The sequence below is a fragment of the Pseudopodoces humilis genome, chromosome 2, assembly GCF_049639895.1.
Source record: "Pseudopodoces humilis isolate 2021_Gansu_Grassland_sample_001 chromosome 2, ASM4963989v1, whole genome shotgun sequence".
Classification (NCBI taxonomy): Eukaryota; Metazoa; Chordata; class Aves; order Passeriformes; family Paridae; genus Pseudopodoces; species Pseudopodoces humilis.
In genome coordinates, this window is record NC_142201.1 from 71,742,004 (window position 1) to 71,763,025 (window position 21,022).

The window sequence follows — 21,022 nt, forward strand, 5'->3', positions numbered from 1 at the left end:
CAGAAAAGATATAAATTGCAGTATGGAATCAAGTTCTGTAATCAACAGAATAGGTTCAATGGTATATCTTGGCTTTTTAGACTATTTTCTTTTTTGTTAACATGTTAGATCGTAACTTGAATTTTGACCTGTAATTCATTCTGAAAGTATGATTTCTAGTATAAAACAAAGCTGTCACTTTTGTGTGTATTAGAGAGTATTGTCTTTGACCTCTAGGATTAACTGTTCCTTTAATATTTAGGATTATTAAATGCTGCTGGTTAGTGATGTATCCCCTAAAGGTCTCTTTATTGGGAGTCATATTAGTGCAATTAAACTGCTTTCTTTTCCAAAACTGTCAGTTTAGACCTGACTTAAATGTCATGTGAGAATTGATGTATTGAAAGGAAGCTAACTTTAGATTGGGTGTTGCATCCAGCTGTAGGAGAATGACAACACCAAAACATTCTGTGAGGTCCACAGCTGTTTAACAGTTTACTGTAAAAAGTATTTGTAAAGAATAACTTCAATTTACAATAGTAAATACTTTTGACCAGTTTTAATCACATTTGTTAATTTGGCTGTTTTTTCTCTGTGGGCTTTAGCTGCCGAGGACTATCCTTAGCAACTGATGCAGAAGGAAAATGAGACCTCACAGAAGTTGAAATCTTTTTGTTCTCAAAACTAAAAGAAGAGAACAGAGATGTAGTGAATAGAGGTTTTTTACAAATACATCCCTATACTTTTGCTGTTAGTTTTAAAAGAGATTCCCTTCTTCAAATAAAATTGATACTTCCTTTGCAGTCTTACTGAAATGACAGTAATACTTAAGAAATTAAGAAATACTTAAGAAATACTTGACTAGTAATACATTTTTTTTCTGTAATTGTAGTTTTTACTACCATTAGGAATGTTTTTCCAATTTGCAGCATTTACTTGAATGTGTATTTGATTGCATTTCATGCAGTGTATATTCCTGATTTTACTGAGGTGATACTTTTTTAATGTTTAGGGTTTTTTAGTGCTGGAATTTAGAGTCATCTCTATCAACTTAATTCGTGACTCAAGTCAGAAAGCAGTAAATTGCCTTTATCCCCTCTAGCCTTCTTAGTATGTTTTTTCAAAGACTGAGTCTTTGGTGACAGCCACTAAACCTAACAAAAATTCTTTTCCTTAGGATTCGTATTTAAATACAAGACTATAGTTTACTGCATGCTATATGTTTTATAGCTACTATTTACTTTAGTTGTTATCTAGTTTAATGTATTTGTGTAGGTTTGTGTGAAGAGATTTTATGTTTTTTCTAGACTCTTGGGTGAGTGTTATAACTCAGTTCATAGCGTTTTGAGTAGTTCCAGCTGGAAGACATTTCATACATTATACTACATCACACTATGATGTCCAGCTCAGAGTAGGGATCAGCTCTGAATTTAGAGCTGATCAGGAATTCAGTGGTCAGGAACACATACAAATCTTGGATTTTAAAAGATATTTTTCATTTAAAATTAATTACTGCTATTGTATATGAACTGTGTTGGGATATTGTAACTTCTGGATCTTACATAGAGATCTTAATTGAGGAACAAACTGCAGAGGGAAGGGTGACAAGAAGCAGAGGATGGAAGAGAAGCATTTTATTATTTTAACTTTTTACTGCCACTTACTTCCAGTGCACTTGTCATTGGAGTGAAATAGTGGACTATTCTGAGGAAAAGACAAATAACGCACAATCGAAAGTATCCCCCAAATTCTATTTTTGGTTGCTAACTAGCAGCTTTAATTACTTGTATGATTTATGTTATTAAAATATAGGTGTCTTTCAGTAAGTTCCAATATATGTAAGGTTTAAGGGCCTTATGCCTTCTTAAGAGGTCTTCGGAAACAATTTTTCTTTTCTAGAGGGAGCTTAATGAAATAAATGACACTAGAAGGGAGTAATGAATTCTAGTAAGAGGTTCAGAAATGTCATACCTGTTTTGATAAATATATAGTCTGTTAGACAATAAAATTCAGTTTTCATGTTAATGAAAACAAGTGAGAATCAACAGCACTGTTAATTACAGTTTGCTCTACACACACAACCTAGATAAAGTGCAAATTGAACTATTAATTTTCAAGTTTATGGGGAAAATGTTCTTTTCTTGCTAGGGCATTTTTGGATGCCACGTCTTAGCATTCTTGTGGTTACTATACTATGAAAGGTGAGTAAATAGTCACATGTTCTTCTGGACACAAACCATTGAAAACTGTATGGTCTGTCTTAACATTTCTGAGATATCTTGCTTTTTTGCTGTTCTAAAATTTTTCCATGCCATATTTTGTTCATACTATAATTTTGACAGCTTTGTTACCATTAACTTTGCATCATTTGGAGACAAGATTAATTTTTGCTGGGCTGCTGCAATTGCAAGGCCTGTTTTTAAGGAAAAAAAGTAGCACTGGTTTGTCAGTTAAAAAAGTCAGGCTTATGTCTATTTGTATTTTTCCTTGCAGTGTGACCGTTATCAATTCTTAGATGTTTTTCAAAACATTTAGCTTCATGGTTCTGTAGAACAAATTTTAAAATAGTGTAATATATTGAACAAACTCAGAAGAATCATTTGACTATTCTCTGTATATTTAGACTGCTGTATCAGTGGATATAGGAAGCGTAAGAACATAGCACATGATACACCTCAAATACTTTGAAAAACTTGTTTCAAGTACTTGGTAAAAATGGGAGAATTCATACTATATTAAATATAAAATACATATTTTAAAATGAGTGTATTCAATATTTTTGTTTAGATCTACTTCTTACATTTGACATTAAAATTAGTTTGCATTGTGAGAAATACATTTTTAATGCTTCTGTCTAAAGTAATGAAGTATTATCCTATAGTTGCCATTATAGCAGTTTTTCTAAAAGATTACCCAGACAAATTGGACCCTTTTGAGGGTTGTCTGCATTAGTGAGTTCTGAAGTATTTTACAAGAATCCTGGCAACAAATGATTTGAAAAGGTTTGAGTTGTGTAAACAGTGCTTTTGCAATAGGGCATTTTTTGTTGGTGACTTTATCTTTTTGATAATATTTTTTTTTTCTGATCTTCACAAAGTTTAACTTAAGCTTTCTGGCACATTCTTTGTCTTACGGATTTCTTTTTTCCCTGTAATAGCATATCATCCGTTTTTCTTGTTTTCTTTCTGTTAAGATTGTCTTCCCAGGTACGGGTGACTTCAGAGGTTCTTAATCACCCCACATATTTCTCTTTTAAGAGTTTAGCCCTGTTCTCATGCTGCTCAGTTTTAACTCCCTGTTGTGGGTAGTTATGGGTGCCTTTGGGGAAGGGGCTGAAGCAGGCTGCTACTGAACAGAAGAATGGGAAGTCATATAGTGAGGAAAAGAAGCTCTGAGAAGGTAACACTATCTTTGTAAAGCTCTGCAAAAAGCTTGAGTATCCAAAAATTAACCTCTTAGGTGGGCTGGAATTATCAACCAGGACTGACTCAGCTATTGTGTCAAACTGCTTGTTGGTATTCCTTTCTGTTATATTTAGGCAAAACCCGTGGGCTAGTTGACCTAACTTACCTGTAGTAAGATGTTTATGCTCACATATTAAAGAGGTGTCCTGATTTGTATGTGACAGGACTGAATTTTTTTTACCACCCAGGACTCCTCCAGATAAAATTTTTTGAATACATCAAACATCTGATGACATTAATGATATGTACTGCTGGTTAATGTTGGAAATTGAGTATTTTCTCTGACAGGAAGTGTAAAGTTGCTAATTCTGTGTTACGAGTACACAGTACACAGTTACGAGAAGAATTTCCTGTGCTGAAAAATCAAGGGACCATGATATGTTTTGAACATGCAACAGTAGGAATAATTATAAGCAGCAGCATCTTAATCTTGCAGACATGTTGATAAAGTAGTAGGCAACAGAGACCTTAAGGCACATTTATGGATCTTGATTATATACCTGAAATGGTTTTTATACTGTAATAATTGAACATTGAAGTTAAAGCTAAAAAAATTGCAAATAATTACTTCATGCTTTTTCTTTCAAAAGTTAAACTAAACAAAAGTAGGTTCTACTTATCTTTTGCTGTACTTCAGTTAACTGAAGACTGGTAGCATTTCAAGACAGGGAAAAAATGATTGATTGCTAAGAGGAAGACCAGTGTGTTTTTTATCATCAGAGCTTGCATATGCTTCTGTCCTTTACAAAGAAAACAAGTTCTAGTTACTAGTGCAGCTTTATAACTCTGTACTTAACATGCTTATCTAGCCATTATTATACTTAGCCTTGCCTTGTGGCACTTGTCACATTAAAAAACCAAATACCAGCTGACTTGCAGTTGAACCTGAGATGAATCAAGTAAGGTTTGTGCCTACTGTAAAGTCTGGTGCTTTGCTTTGTAGTGAAAAAGTTTCTCACAACAGTTCATGACGTGTCTGGTTTTCACACAAGCATGTAGGCGTGCATGTGTGCACACAATCTGACTAGTGTAAACTGATAGCCACTGTGTTTCCCTATCCTTTTGACTTAGGGACTGACAGTAGGTGTAATACACCATTTTCCCTTCTGCTTCCTGATGTCAAGACTGAGGTGTACAAGCGGGCTAATAATCAACGTGGTTGTATGCTGATTTGTGACTAATTCATGTCAGTTTATGGGTATGGTTCATCCCCATGGGGCTGCTGATTTTACTTAAAATGTCAGTTGATGTTACTGTGAAAGGTCTGTCAGAGTAGCTGCATGTTCTCTTAAAAAATTTTAATGTGGGTTCTAGTGTCAGAAGGAGAGATCCTCCTTAGTGTTCCATCAATGGCATTTTTTAGCTGGACTTCAAAACCTGCCTGTGTCTTTTAGTTACCAGACCTTGTTTTTCTGCTCCACATTGAGACATATTCTTTTGAAAACAGTGTGTACTCTTAAGTACTTTTTCTAGGTTAATATGAGTTACTACAAACAAAGTTGTTGACCTGAGAGCTCTTTATCATGTATCTCATGGCAATTTCCTATATCAGGATATTTTTATAAAACTATTGGTTCTCTTCTGTCACATAGTGGTGTCTGCTGCTTCAGGTGGCTGAAGATAGAAGACTCATGTTTGGCATCCCAAATATGATTGACCAAACCAGACTTTTGTGAACCTGTACAGATACTATGAATGTATTTTGATTTACTAATATTTCCATGTAAAAATCGCTTGTACACTGATATAGTTGCCTAGTATGTGGATTTGTTTTCAAAGTGCATCTGAACATAGGCTCTTAAATCATAAGTGGAATGGTTTTTCAGAATGAGGTAAATTTTTAAAAATTTTCTTATTCTCAGCATGTGTTTACTCAAGAGCAGCGTACTTGTTAACATTCCTGTAGAAAATAAAGGAGAATTTTTTTTTATAAATTTCATTAGTTTTGTTTTGAACTGTGGATTTGTTTCTGTTTAATCTTTTTGATGTAAACAGTAATCCTAAAATCCCTTGGAATTGTCTCCGATAGAGTACTTTGTTTTCCCATAAGTGATGATTTTTTTGCTACTCTGGGTACTATCCTTTGAGTATTGTTTCATAGCAGGATGGGGTTCATGTTTAGTAATGTCAGAAATCTTTTGCTGTTGGGTGGCTGAGCATAATTGAGTCTGGATCAATTTGATGTGTTATTTATCTGTTTAGTGTAAATGAATGTTACAGTTTCTGGTGATACTACTGTGTTACGCTGATTTTAAAAGGATGGTCAGTATCTGAACTAACATCAATAGCAAAGTATAATTCATTAAAAAAATATACCACCACCAAAGTTAAGTCAAAGCTATTTGAGCAATGATTAATCGGCAGGTTGAATTTATATACCATAATGTAATACATTAGGTCTTGGTTTTCAATCAACACAAGTATTTTTGAGTCTTGAAATCAGATTGAGTATTACTGAACCATGGCCTTTAGGCAAGTACTGTAATAAGACCTGTTTATTTACAGGTAAAATAGAAACATTTATTAATTATAAACACTGCAAGAAGATGGATTCATTTGCAGTTGGGAGCTTTAGACTGTTGCATCTGATAAATGAAACTTAGCATATTTAATCTTTAATATGCAAAAATGTACAGCATTGTTATATTGAACTTATTCAATCCTTTGATATTATAAAAAATCAGGAGTATAATTAACTTCATTCCTTGCATTGTTTTTAATTAATGAAAACTTTTGAAACTGACATTTTTATTTTCATGGAGTAAATGGGAATGTTTTAAGTTCTATAAATGATAGGTTGACCATGAAAACTATGTTTACTTTCAGAGAGAACAGGAAATGAGAATGGGTGATATGGGTCCTCGTGGAGCAATAAACATGGGAGGTAGGGATCTGAAGGAAAAAGGCTTCTGTAATGTAAATTTTTGTTCTTTGGGACTGTACATATTACTCAAGCACTATGAATTAGTGACAACTGGTAAAAAAGGAGTAAGCAATATTAGGAAATAAAAAAACTTATATCTTGCTTTCAAGCAGCTTTTCCCCCCCTGTCCCCAGTGTATCTTTATTTTACTGCTTTGACTATACATGGTAAAAAAATTATGTGCAAGTCAAGAGAAACAAAAATCAGTGAAAAGTGATGCTCTGGGAGTTATCTGATGCAAAAGAGGAATTATATGTTCAAAAAATATTTGGCATAATTTTGAAGGGACTACCTATTCAAATAAATTGTGACTGTAATTGCATGCAGTGAAATGATGTAGAGGTTAAAATTGGCAAGTTCTTCCTAATGTACTTGGTGTGATAAATGAATAATGTGCTTGGTGTTCTACCAATTTCCTCTAAGTCTCTTATTTGCAAATATTCTCAGTTAGCTCTTGCAACTTAAAATACTGCCACTGCTAAAAACTACTATGTGTAATCTAGAAGAGTATAATAATTAGTGCTTGCTCCATATATGCAGACTGAAACAGTTTGGAATCTTACCCAGAATATCTGCTTTTAAACAAGACTGAAACTTAAAATAATTCTTCAAAATCACTAAATCTAAAAAGAAAAGTAATACAACTGTTTTTCCATATATTTTAAAATTAAAAGTGCAAAACGTAGTAAACATTTCACTTGACCTTTTGAGTAATGTGAATTTATAGAGTAATGAATCTGCTTCAGATTTTAAAACATTATTCATGATTTCCTTGCATTTCTTGAGACACATAGCTGAAAAATAGAAATAAGCTTGTGCTTTCAGGGATGATGAAAATGATTTAAAAAAATTGTGAAGAAGAACATTGTGAAGTTATCTACAAATATTAAACTGAAGCATAAATTGAGGTGTAATTTTTATTTTATAGTTGTAGTTTTGCATATGATTGCATCATACTTGAAAGTTTCATTTAATTAGAAGACTTGGTAAATATTGATACTGTGCCAGTTGTCCAGATCCACAAGATACACTTTTTTACATGTAGATTTAAAATGTGTATTTACTGCAGTTCTTAACAGTGATTTTGTTGGTCTTGCTTTCTAAGTTTTATGTTAAGACTTGATTTTAAACTTAATAATTTTAGAAATAAATTGTATCATTCCAAAAAAATGTTACAGTAACATTGGACTGCTATTTTGAAATATCCATAGCAAATAAGTCTAGCATTTATTTCTGCAGAGGCTGGATTTTAAGTTCACTCATAGACATTTTGGTTTTTCTCCAGCATATTAACTCCATTGATTACAGTAGACCGTTAAATAGTAGATCTTTAGTTGTTGACAGTAGCATCCTTTCTTAATATTTCTCTTGGAATTGTAACTATTTTTAACTGACTTCTACCTGTGCCATTTGCAACTTCTTATAATGTGGAACAGAGGGAGCTGGAATATCTCCAGTAACTGAAATACCTGCATGATAATTTTCTTAGAAAGCAGAGTACTTCTGTGACAGATTTAGTAAGTGTGTTGGGCTGACTTGTATAGAACTGCTCATTTTTACAGCTTTCTGTGACAAATGAATTCAGAGAGAATATTTATACCTCATCAGAGTATTTAATTGGATCTGTAGTGCTAAGCGCAGATTATAAACTTAAGTATGGAAAAAAGGGGCTTTTTGGGGAGCAGTCTCTGCATTGATGAAGATTATGAACTTTCTTGTTGATGCATTTCAGGTACTTAAAATGAACTTTTTCATCCCTTCAGTTTACAGAAAAGGACTTTTTTTTTAGTGTCTACATTGTCGCATGAACACTAATGACTGCTTTCCATCTGTTACTGAACATGGTCTTGTAAATTAGCTCCTCACATCAGTGTCCCACCAAAAAGAAAGCTCTAAGGGTCTGCTTTGGAGGATTTTGGAGTACCTCTGAGTTACAGCTAATGTATTGTAGTGGCCTCTCACTGAAAGTATGCAGGACCCCACTCTCTTGTTGCATCATATGCTGTAGTTTTGCTCCTTTCAGATCTGACTCTGCCTGAAACAGGATCAGTATTCTTGCGGTTTGATAGTATAGGTTGCTATCTGCCACTCTGGGTGCATTTGTATGATATGGAGCATGAGAACTTTTTGCAAGTTGACAGCTAAGTGACAGTACCTGTGGGTGGCCACCTGGCTCAGTTTGATTAGGCTGATAAACCAACCAATAGTGAGTAATTTAGCATTTAGTTAGTGGTACTGCTGCATGTACTGAGTGCTGCTACCATCATGATATTCCTGCAGAGTGCCTCTAGCCTCTGAGAATAAAGGTTTCTCCTTATACTGGCAGTTCAGACTTGTTCTATATCTAACTGAATGAGTGACAGTAAAAAAACATTTTTGAGCATATGCACTGTAATTTTCTTGAATTGTGGCCCAGACTTGCTACTTGAATTGATCATGTGTGTGGATAGGTATGAAGCATCCAACCTGAGTGTACCTTTGCTTTGACTGTTATAGGGAGAGGTCTCATTGCTAATTACTCATTAGTAAGCTCAAAGACTTCTGCATTTCGAAGTTACAGGATTTCTGTAACTTGTAAACTATTTCAGCATTTCTCATGTGCTGCTGTGTAGCATGCATTGTTTTTGCTAAGGTGTTTGTGGTTGACCTAATGTATATGATCAAACCCAGGTCTTCAATTTTAGCAGCAATGTCTTGAATGCCATGGTTTCACTGGCTGCTGTGACATGGTGTTCTTAAGGCAAGTAATAGAGGTGTAATTGTGCATACCTGCACATAGTCACAGTACTGTATCTGTGTAAAGTGGCCTTCTTTAAATGATGTATATTTATATATTCATTGCTAAGAAGGTGCAGTTGTGGTGAGAAGTGAGAGGGTTTATTTTTAAATTATAAACGATAGGCTTATTAGTCTAGCAACATATCAGATTTCTTTATATTATGAAAGTGTATACTTAAAGTGTACACTAAATTCCAAAGGTATGCTTTCTTCCGTTATCAAATTTTGGATGCATACTGGGGGCTGAAAAGGATGGATTATTGTGGGGAATGGGAGGAATGCATCACTATCAGCCTTGAAGTTGATATTTCATAATAGTAAGGTCTGAGGTAGATAATCAGACTTCTTTCTTATAGCAACATATGAAAATACTACAAAAGCATTTCTGCCTGTGTGTTCAGTACATTAGTGAGTAGTGTCAGAGTGATGCTTCTTAGTGTAATATTACAGCTAAATGATGCCCTCAGAATATATTTCCAAGATTGTCTTCTTCTACCTCTTTGATTCAGACTTTTGGAGGAGATTGTTCTGTCATTTCAAGTTCTAACAAAACTATTTCACTTACTGGTACTTACACCATAAGAAATTACAACTAAATGCAAGATTTTATTTATTCTGTATTACAAATAATTTATTTTGAAGCTGAATACCATCTCTGTTATTGCTTTTAGACCTTAGACTAATCTACTGTACACTATATCAATTAGCATACTACTTACTGGTAGAAGACTTCTTGCAAATGTACATTTCATCTGTTAAGATCCCTAAAGAGCCAAGTTGCTATATAGCTGCCAATATCTGTAAAATCACTTGAGATTTTTGCTAATTTATGGTGTGCATACTCCACAGAGAGATGCAATATGAATGCATTGATTCCTGCACAGAAACTGTACAGCTATATTTAGCTGTAAAGGTTGGGATTTTCAAATACATGAGGCAAATTATGTAATGAGAGATTATTTAAAATCTGTTTAAAAGCAGATGATTGAGGTAAATGTACAGTCTCAAAGAATATTTTTTTTCCAAGTATTTGAAGTCTTGTACATTTGGCTTTTTAAATATTGTAAATTGTTTGTTTGTTCTTTTAAAATTAAGATAGGACAGCTCTAAGTATAGATTGTTTTGCATAGATGCGTTTAGCCCAGCACCTGCTGGTAACCAAGGCCCTCCTCCAATGATGGGTATGAATATGAACAACAGAGGAACTTTACCTGGCCCTGCAATGGGTCCTGGTCCTTCCATGGGACCAGAAGGAGCTGCAAATATGGGAACACCAATGATGCCAGATAATGGAACAGTGGTAATGTATCACAAATTTAATTCCTTTGAATAGCTGTCATGTCTCATGGCCCATTTTTCTTACCAAAGGTATTTTCACGCTGAGTAAGAATGTGCTACATGTTTTGGATCTGTTAAAAGTGATTGATAAAACCTTTTCATGCAAATAATTTACAAACCATAAGAGAATTTTTTTTTAATATTGCTGTGAAATTCCTGCTTCCCATAGGAAAGGAAATCTGTAAATTTAGATGTTTACTGTTCTTTTCTTTAGTACAACTAAATTCTGTGAATTAGCTTGTTGGGTTTTTTGATGAACAGTTAAATGTTGGAAGGTGCAAAGTGTGAAGATATCTTTGTGTAAACTATTTAATTTTTTAAAGCAACTTTAGTATGCTTTGTATTTCTTTTCTAATACTGTTAAACGCATGAGATTGACAGTAATTACGCCACTTGGAAAATCAGTAGCCAAGAGCTATTGATAACTGTTGTATCAATACAGGAAAAATAATATTGCCCAATTGCCACAGATAATAGGGAATGTTTTTTACATGTCTGGGATTTTTAATCAAGAGCAGATAGGCCATTGGGATGCAGTTAAAGCAGATAGGCCATTCTTACTTTGTTTTTACAGCCAGTCACTTTTCCTAGCTGTAATGTCTTATGTAGAGAAACAACTGTATAATTTGAAATCTGACTTTCGCGTATTTTTTCAGTACTGTTCTGTTACTAGTGGTGTGCAATAAAGGAATACATACTATTAACAGTTATTCTTTTACAGTTTTATTGGAACACAGAAGCATTTTGTAGCTGTGATTTTTTTTAGATATACCTTCTCAACAGTATGTCTGTGATTCAGCAATCTTTATAATGAAGTTAGAATAAAATCCTTTGTCCCATAGAAGAAAATGAGATTTTGATTTTGCACAAAATACATTGTGGGTCTGGTCTTTACTAGATAAAAAGGAGAGGATCTTACTTCACATCATAGGAGCCAGCTCACTTTATCATTTGTGTTATTTCTTACAAAGTGGGGAGGATGCTATTCACAAAATACTAGATTTCTAAATGCTTTTGCTGGAGACCCCTATTTTACTGGTCACCTTGAGAACCTTCTCTTGTTATTATAAAAAGAAGTATATGGAAAATAACATTATATCATAAATCACGGTATCTAACTTAAACTGTTGTTTTTCTACAAAAAGTCATTCCAGGTATGGAAATGTAGAAAATATACTGACACTTCAAAGTGCATGTTTAAAAAATATTCTTTTTCCTTCCATTTTCTTATGCATGCTTCTGAAGGACAAGTTAGATTTTAGTTTTTTCTTCGTTTTGGTCTTTGAAGGTTTTTAGCTTGGGGGGGGGGTCAGGCTTATATAGCCTTATTGTATTATTGCTGTTGTTAGAAAAACACTTTAAAGATCCTTTAAGGACTATCTACTGAAACACTGTAACAGTTATTTTCCACTGAGGGAAATGAAGAATATGCTTTATAGAGCAGAAATACAAATTTAATGTTTTTAATTGGATGTTTGTCTGAAGTTTTGAAGGGAAAGTTGTAGCAATCTTCTTTTTGTTTCACTGAATTTTTTGAAACCTGGATTTTCTTTGAACATAACTATTTTTTAAAAGTAGCTTCTCCCACTTTCTAATGTAGGTAGTTAATTACAGCATTTTTCTTCTTAGCTGGAAAGAGGGGCCCTTATTGGAAAGAGAACTTGACTTTTTGTCCAAAAGTCAAATGGTTAAAGGGACCAGGAGTATGTAATAAGTTGTTGAAATTCATATCCATTGCTAACAAGCTGACATGCATTAAGATAATTTTAAAACAGTTTTTATCCAGTGCTACAGATTTAAATGTCCTTTAGCTCAGTAGTAGATCTTTATGCAGCTCTTGAAGTAACCTTTCCCATGTACAATGTTACCCTTGAAACAATGCACATATATACAGCCATAGTCTAGGTTGCATGTACTTTTATCTATATAGAAAAAATGCTGAGGTTTCAGTTATGTATACATACATATATATATATGAATTAGCAGTCTCCAGAGCTGCTGAGCTCTACTACTGTTACTGGAGTTAGGCTTTCAGAAGAATTCTTTTCTGATTCAGGCATATAAATAAAGTGCTGGTCTTAAATGTCCTTACTGAACTCTGAATACCTGAGAGTGATATAGATCTCTGTACAGAAGGAATTTCTTCTGAAGGCATAACTGTCCTTAACTGTTGAATGAGGAGTTACTTACACATCTTATTGTACCATGTATCTATGCTGTTAATGGTTTATGTTGAGTTTAAATTTCACCATGTCAGGTTCTATTTTTAAAAATTTGCATAAATACTGAACTGTAAGTGCTCAAATGGATACTTTTAGAAATTAAGCAAATAAATCTGTGTAAGGGTAGATACCTTTATTGATATTAAGCATAAAGCTAAGGAAATATGGAATATTAATTGGATTTTTATCTCACACTGATATTTTAGAATGAGCTTTAGTTAAGTACAGAATTTTTATAAACTAGGAATAGTCCAAAATTTTGCATTTTGTCACTAATGTAGTTTTGTTCTGACAGAATTTCAGAATTTTAAAAGCCTTAACTAAAGATCTCTTAAGTACCAAACAAAAGGCTAACTCCAGGTAGCGTGGACTTGAAATATCCAAAGATATGTGGGTATAGAAGTCTTAAGGCTATTAAAAGAATAAATATGCAGTAGCTAGAAATACAAAAGGTGATTTCCTCCCCTCCTAGTTTGACAATGTGTCTCTAATTTATTTAGGGGAGGAGCTTTGTAGTTGGTATGTAAGGTGCAGTAGGGCTCAGATATAAAAGTGTTTGCTGTCTCCTTTGTTAAATAGAGAATATGTATTGGTTCAGATTTGTGTGTAAGGATGAAGTTACATTCAGCACCAGAGTCAGTCTTAAGTATTGTTTTTAATTTTTAATTTACTTTACAAAGTTGGAGCATAACACTCTTTAATTTCCAGCTCTTTTTCCATAATAACTAATTGAATTGCTCCTTTCTTCCTTCTATGTGTGATCCTGATTCTGCTGGACTATCTGCTGAACTCCATGACAACATCACTTGTGGTTTTTGTTGTAACTCACATTTGGCATGTTCCAAATGGACTTGTGTTAGCATAATGAGAGATTCGCTCAAGGAGGCCCATCCCAGATGGGTTCACCTCTGGTTAGTAGAACGGGCTCTGAAACTCCTCAGCCGCCAATGAGTGGTGTAGGTGCCGTGAGTGGTGGACCTGGTGGCTTTGGTAGAGGAAACCCAGGGGGCAACTTTGAAGGACCTAACAAGCGTCGCAGATACTAAACCTTAATTCATTCCTTACTGTTTTAGAAATTCCAGTAAAATTATACAGTGATATGCCTTTATAATTTTAGCTGTTATCTGGAAACGGTTCTATTGTTATTGTAGTCTTTAAAACAGTTTCTTTTGTAAAACTTTTTTTGTATTCGGTCATAGGCTTTGTAGTATAGAGCAGAAATGATGCGGATCATTATGTAAGGCAATGTGTTTGTGACTAGCAAAATACAATGTGTGACTATGCTGTAAAACATGCAGTTATCTGATTACAATAAAACAAAAATCACTGGAAAGGATTCTGGGAATGTTATTACTAATACTGAGTAAGAATAATTTTATGCTTAATTTTAAGAGGCATCATTTTCATTTTTACATAGTTTCTACTATGTGTCAAGAAAGTTCCATTCTTAATAGTGAATATTTAGCTAAACTGCATGGTGCAGTACATACTATGAAAAACTTATAACTGCTTTTGTTTTGACTTTTGAAGAGCATAAAATTTTATACAAAGTGTTATCAAAGATACTGTGTCCTTGCATCTCAATCCACCACTGCAAACTTAGTCACAGTAAGAAGTTATCGACAGAGGTTATCTGTTATACAAATTATTAGAAAATTTAACTTAGGGAGGGAAATAACCAACTTTGGAAAGGAATCTCTATGTATGCTTTATTCATAACAGTATGAGTGAATTTACCTAAACCATATTTATAGAGGAGAAAATTGCTTGTGACATCTATGTGTTCTGCTGATGGTTAAAGTATCTTCCATTGCAAGGAAGGAGACATTTCTGCACGCTGGTTGAAAGCTTTCCACTGTGTGTTGCGCATCATTATTAATAAGTATACATTTTCCCCAGTGGTTGGTTTGAAAAAAGCCACATCTGTTATCAGTGTGTAACTGTATAATTAGGAAGCAAATACATGATTTCCAGCAAAAGTAAGTTCACTTATAGTTGAGTATTATGCATTTAGAAGGATTGTGCTTGAGTATTTTTCAGAAAGGTTTTACAGAACAAGAAATTTGGAAGAGGCCTATTTACAGCACAACTCAGGGTATATTTGCCTATTGAGTTTTAAGATAAAAGTGATAGTAAACCTACGAGGAAGCTTATTATGATTCTTTTTTGTCAGTCTTGGAAGATGATGGAAAAGACCTATTGGTTCTATTCCTGTAATGGCAAATAAGTAGGGATATTGGTTGGTTACTATTACTCTTTTTTCCTGTATAAAATAGTTGTAAAATAGTAGTGTTCTTTTTTATCAGTTCACTCACATTTTCAGAGGTAGACATTACTAAATTTCATCTGCATGAATTGTGATACTAAATTGGTTAAAAACTGACTTGAAATAACCTGGTACCCTAATAACATCCAAATGGTATATACATGGCTCAGCATGGGATGCAAGCAGCAGAGAGGGCTTGTGTGTGTTACTTGTTAATGTAGCAGTGATTGGCTTGGTGGATTGAATTTTGAACATATGGTTAAGAAGAAAATTGCATCATTGCTGGCATACCGGAAATACACTGTTAGTTAAATTGCCAGTGTTTTATGGCTTAAGATACTGTTTTCATACAATTCAGGAGTTACCTTAGTGTAACTAAGTGTGTAGCCCTCACTTGTGACATCTGTACCTGCTAAGCATTTTCCTTTAGGTTGTCTTTAATGTTGCCATGTTTTGCTTGACTTGATACATGCCACATTCTTAAAATAAACCTCAACCAAACTGCAAGTGATTTTACTTGACACACTGGTCCTAAATGTTAAGATTTGGGAAAATTACTTTTTTCACTGCTATAAACTAGTGTTTGTATATGGCAACTACTTAAGCTCTCTGCTCTAGTGTCCTTTATTCAGTTCAAAGTACAGTTTACGTTGGTATCTAGTAAGGTGTCTTAAGTATGAGATTACTATTTTCTCATCTTTTCTGCCCTTGTACTTGACTTTTTTAGGGGATTGAGAAAGTATTGGTGTGATTTGGTAGTTCTCAATTGTAAAACTGTACAGGGAACATGTTTTAAATACAAATTAAACTAGATTCAAAAGGTTGGTTCATTTTTTTTCAGAAGAAAAGACTGTGTTGCTCAGGCCTTTTAGCTAGCTCAAGTATATTTGTTTAGCTATATAAACCCTCCTCCTTGTACTCATACTCATATCTGAGTAAGTTTCAGAAGAACATTTAATATATTGAATCAGCAAAAGCGGTTCATACTTTCCATGCCAGCTTCGTGCTATTTTAAGTACATGTTTGTGCACTGTTGTTTTGGTAGCAAGTGGAGGTATGCATTTATTTGAAAGTTCTTGTAGTTTTTATTTAACATTAGTGATTGTCATTTCACAGTTGTGACCTGCCCTTCCTGTAAACCTCTGACTTGGATGGCTCTGCTGCATGGTAGCAGTGGGTTTGTCAGCTATCCTTACTGCAGAAAATAATTTAATCTATTTTTAAATTTCCAAGCCGTAACAAATAAATACTGAAATGTATTTTTGGGCAGATTGTAAATAGTTAATGAAGAGTGCCTTTTGTAGCTGATTATGGACTGCTAAGTTCAGCTCTTGAAAGTTTTCTTTGGGCTGCGTGGCTCAACTCTAAAGGCAATGCTTCTCATTTTGCTAAATGTGGTAGTAGCTATACAATAAACACACCTAATTTTGTTAAAAAAGAAATGGTCCCAAATTATTTCCTAAAAAATGTGTAGATGTGGCCAACCAGTTTTTACATTAAGGTTCTGCCCTTCTGCTAAAGTGATTAATTTTTCTTGTTCCTCATCTGATTGATCAGCTTATCATTTTTTCTGTGTACATATGTACTCAAGATTTTAACTACATTTGCACTGTTTGACTGGAAAGCAGTGAAGTCCTGACTCTCTGCTATATGGTATGCTAAAACAAATAGGCTTGGAATATATGTGAATCTGCCACCTACAGTGCAGTTACTTTTGTAATGTACTTGCTGAGCTTTTACATTATTCCTGCAGTTTCATATTCCTAAACTGCCTAATTTTCCTGTGAGATAAAATTTTGGTATTTAAAGATAACAAAGCTTTACTGTTCCATTTAAGTTATATGCTGTTCTGACCAATGTGCTCATTAGATAAAGCACATTGATATTTTGGGAAACTTTGTGGTGATCCTAATATATTTTACTGTATTTATTTCCTAAAAAAATCACAAACTGCTGTGGATTACCTGGAAAGAAAATTCCTGACATGCAGTTGTTTTATTTGTTGTCAACGTTTGTTTTATGCAGTTGCACATAAAGATATAATAAATTGAAGATTCTTACTAGAACAAAATTTAAAATAGATATGGATGGCAAGAACACAGTATGAACTAAATACTGCATTAATTTAATTTTAAGCATACTCCAGTAGGATTTTATAGTATGCATGCTTTGAGGAGCATTCTCATCTAAAGTATGCTGCCACATTTTAAAATGTTATATCAATTTCCCTCTTTTTCACTCTTGATTTCAGATCTAGAATAATTTGTAATTACGAATTCTTTGAAAGATATAAAACACAAGCACAGTGACATGAACTATGTGTTACAAAACAGTTGCGATCTACCTTGAGATAACTTTGCTCAAAAATGCTGAAATAACCAATCTAAAGGCAGATTTTCAAGTGAAAACCAAAACCCTGTAGGCCTTTTGAAGAGAGAAAACATACTTGGAGGTGAGATGTTCAGCAATTAACTGGTGTGCTCTGGTGCCATGAAGTTCATTTTGCTTTAAGCATGTTGCAGAAACAAATTTTTTTGCATACTTCCCAATCTATCTATTTTTTTTTAAGAAGTTGGATCATTATTTTTCCCTTTAGAAGTCAAACTAAAGCATAATTGAGCCACTAAAATAGTATGGAAGGCAGGGTAGCAAACAGAGTCAGTTTATGTTGGACTGAAAATGTGAAGGGGTTCTAAATCCCATTCCTGAGACTTGAAGTGTTGCATATCTGTGGGTAGTTTTAGAGTCTGCATGCAGCATCTTTTGTTAGCTTGTGCTTGTGGCCAAGAGTGGGGGACTTCAGAGAGCACACACTTCTGGTGCAATTTAATTGTCTTCTCAGGAGCCCTCAAATTATTAATATGGGCACTGTGCTGTTACTAAGATGCTCATCTTGGAGTTCGGTGCTTTCCTTGGGCTGTTAGCTCACTTCTAGCATGAGGGAATATCAGTCCAAACTTTCCTGATTCATGAGTGGTAAGGAGGGAGTGAGTGTGGTCTATGGGAAATGCAGAGGATGTTACTACTTTAGATTATTGGCCATTCAGTGCTAGTTTGGTGGCAAATGTTGAACTGTAGTAACCTGAAAGCATTTGCTTTCTTCAAACTTCACTTGCAGAAATGTAAGAACTTGGTAACAGTAAGAGGATTGACTAAAAACTTGGAATACCTAATCGTTAGGTATAATTTTTCCCATTGGATTGTTTTTATGTTACCTTTTGTTACATTTGCAGTTATACTGTAAAGTAGTTTTAGCAATCTCACACGTTTGGTGTGTTTTGTTAAAGTATTGGTTTTCCATATTTCCAACAGTTTTGGGTGTTTTCCATAAAATATTTTAAAAATCACAGCTGTAGGCATTTCGGGTGTGTTTTCACAATAATCCATTAAATACTGAAGCTAGTTATAAAATTGTCTAAAATGTTACTTGTAGAATAAATAAACTGAATGTGAAATTCTCACGTAAACTGTAATTTTTATGCATGGAAACAAACTCTCAATGTGTTCATTTTCAGTGGGATAGATTTAATAGGTCTTTTCCATCTTGAACTTCCTTAAGATACTCTGAAAGTTAATATAATTTAAATTTCGAGGCATCCTTATTAATGACCTCAGCCTGACTTTTAAAAGCAGTGTGAAAGGTTTCTTCTGTTAGGAACAGCAGCCCTTTTTTCCTAATTGAAGGAGCTACTCAGAAAACCATTCAGAGATAAACAGCATACTTACAGGTAAAACTTATTTAAAAACCCCTCTGCTCTAAAGTAATGATTATTATATATACACAAATCACAGTGAAAGAAAGAAAGCAAATTTGTGAATGTGTGTAAAAACTCAAGTGATTTGTATGTGGTCCTTTGAGTGGAGAATAAAATTCTCATAATAAGAGGTATGAGATTCAAAAGGAACTGGACTGTGCTGCTACATACACTTATGGATAAGGTTCCATCTGTTTGGGTAAATGATTTGTCTAGAGCTTCCATTGTTCCTAGATTTACTAGTGTGCTTTTATATCTCTATTTCTGTAGAGTAAAGCATAGCTGTATAATTTGATTGAATTTACATGCTAATTGTATGCGGGACGTTAAGTGCTTGACTTGAAAGAATTGCAGTGAGAATAAAGATACTGTTCTTGACTTTAAGTGAAAACTGCATAGATCCTTGAACAGGAATAAGTGTGGAGGGTCCTATGTGTAAACTGAACAAAAAAAATGGGAGAGAGGGAATAAAGTAACTTAATAAAAGTGAGAAAAGTGTGGTTTAATTTTATATCTACAGCAGATTCACAAAAATAACTTTAAGTCTTGTTCTACATGGAAACCACAAACCAGCTAATTTTTAATATAAGAGGTAGAAATACCAGTTACATTCATGTGTTGAGTTTTTTGAACTGAATTTAGTTTTGTGGACATGGCCAAGGAATAGCAGAAAAACAGAAATGAATGAATGTTCAAAAAAAATTTTGATATTCTTGGGTTGAAGGGTGGGATCACTGCAATTGGATATATCTCTTCTGTGTTGTTTTTATGAAGTTGTTGTGTAGGATTTGACTTTGTGGCTGAATACAGCAACTTTATGCAAGGTACACACACCATGTAAGTATGTAACAGCTGATTTTAAGGCTGTTAGCCTCTCGTCAACCAGTGAGAATCCAGTCTTAAACCTGAGTGCATCAGACAGAGAAGCACCAAACAGAAGACAATGGTAAAGGAAAATTAAATAGTACATAATAGCAGTGATGAGATGGGATTAAGGTATTTTCATTAATTTTTTGCCTTAATTCACTGTGATAATTTTTTGTGTGTGTGACAGGGAAATGGATTTTATTATCAGTTAATTCTTGAAAGAAAAAAAATCCCCAACAATACAAAACAAAACAGATCTCCCAAAGAAATCCCCAAACCCTAAATATCTCGGTGTACAACCCAACCCTAAGCAAAACATGTTTTCCCGCTTTAAATAACCACACAAGCAAGGTGGAAGAGAAAATAAATCTAAAAAGATGTAAAAAACACAAGGGTTTATTGTAGTTCTTTTTCCATCTGTTAGCTATTGATGTTCTGGTCATTTTAAAGTGTTGCTTTTTAAAAAAAAATTCCATTAATGTTCATTTTTTGTTATAAGAGGATTTATTCTACTAAATTTATTGTTTCTAAGTTTTAAATATTTTTATATAGTGTAAAATTGCCCGAAAAAACACTGTGCATACCAGCTATTGCAGTACTGAACTGCCTGCTGAATTGATCTTCCAGGCTACTTACAAATATTTTAAATATCTGTATGCTAATAGGAATTTAAAATGTTTGTATGCATACTTAAAATAATCCAGTACATGCCTTGCTGCAGATACAAATAGCCTTTTGTCCTCCTTGCTGCTTGGTCCTGCTTCTGTGTCACCAGGCAGCGAGCAGGAGACGCAGGTAAAAGCAGGTAAAGGAGATCCAGTGAGAATTACTGATTCTGCTCATTTCAGTGTGGAAGGAAAGAAGAGCAAGGAAGGCAGTAGAGCAAGACTCTTCATACTTGTGCATACTTAGTGTAATTTGTGCTGTAGAGAATCTAGTTTAATAAATGTTCTCATAAAGTGAGTTTGGAAGAAATACATAGCCTAGAACAAATGGGTAAGAAGCATGTTGAGGGCTTTAGATGTCTGAATAATATGGTTATGGTTTACATTCTTGGTGATAGTGCATCCAGGAGGGCGAGTATTTCAAGCAATGGAGAAAAAAATGTACAATAAAATGTTGAGCCAAATTTTATGTGAGCTTGATCTGTCTGTTCACTTTCTGCAGTTGCCAAGAAGGTTACATGCAAGCCAGTAAAAAAATGGAAAATAGTGTTCTTCGTGATTTCTCCAGGAGAGATGATGTGCACAGTTGCTTTAAAAAGAAGCAAGACTATTCACTATGTACTTTTTCTTGGAAGAAAATATATAAACTGCCATTACAAAGATGGGAAATACTGTCTTTTAAAATGCTAACATTCTTCATTCTTTGACATGATAGGACTGTGTTGTTTCATGTATTATGTTCCGCTTTTAAGGGAGAGAGCATGT

General features: G+C 34.1%; 1 protein-coding gene across 1 annotated transcript in view; it reads left to right on the plus strand.

The window, feature by feature from the left end:
- Positions 1-20,149, plus strand: part of PSPC1 (paraspeckle component 1) — a 41,867-nt gene extending 21,718 nt beyond the window's left edge. The window contains exons 7-9 of the mRNA XM_005516247.2: positions 6,270-6,327; positions 10,275-10,444; positions 13,565-20,149. Of these exons, the coding sequence (XP_005516304.1) occupies positions 6,270-6,327; positions 10,275-10,444; positions 13,565-13,750 (414 nt within the window). The 3' untranslated portion in view covers positions 13,751-20,149. The remainder of the gene's footprint in view (positions 1-6,269; positions 6,328-10,274; positions 10,445-13,564) is intronic.
- The last annotated feature ends 873 nt before the right edge of the window (positions 20,150-21,022 follow it).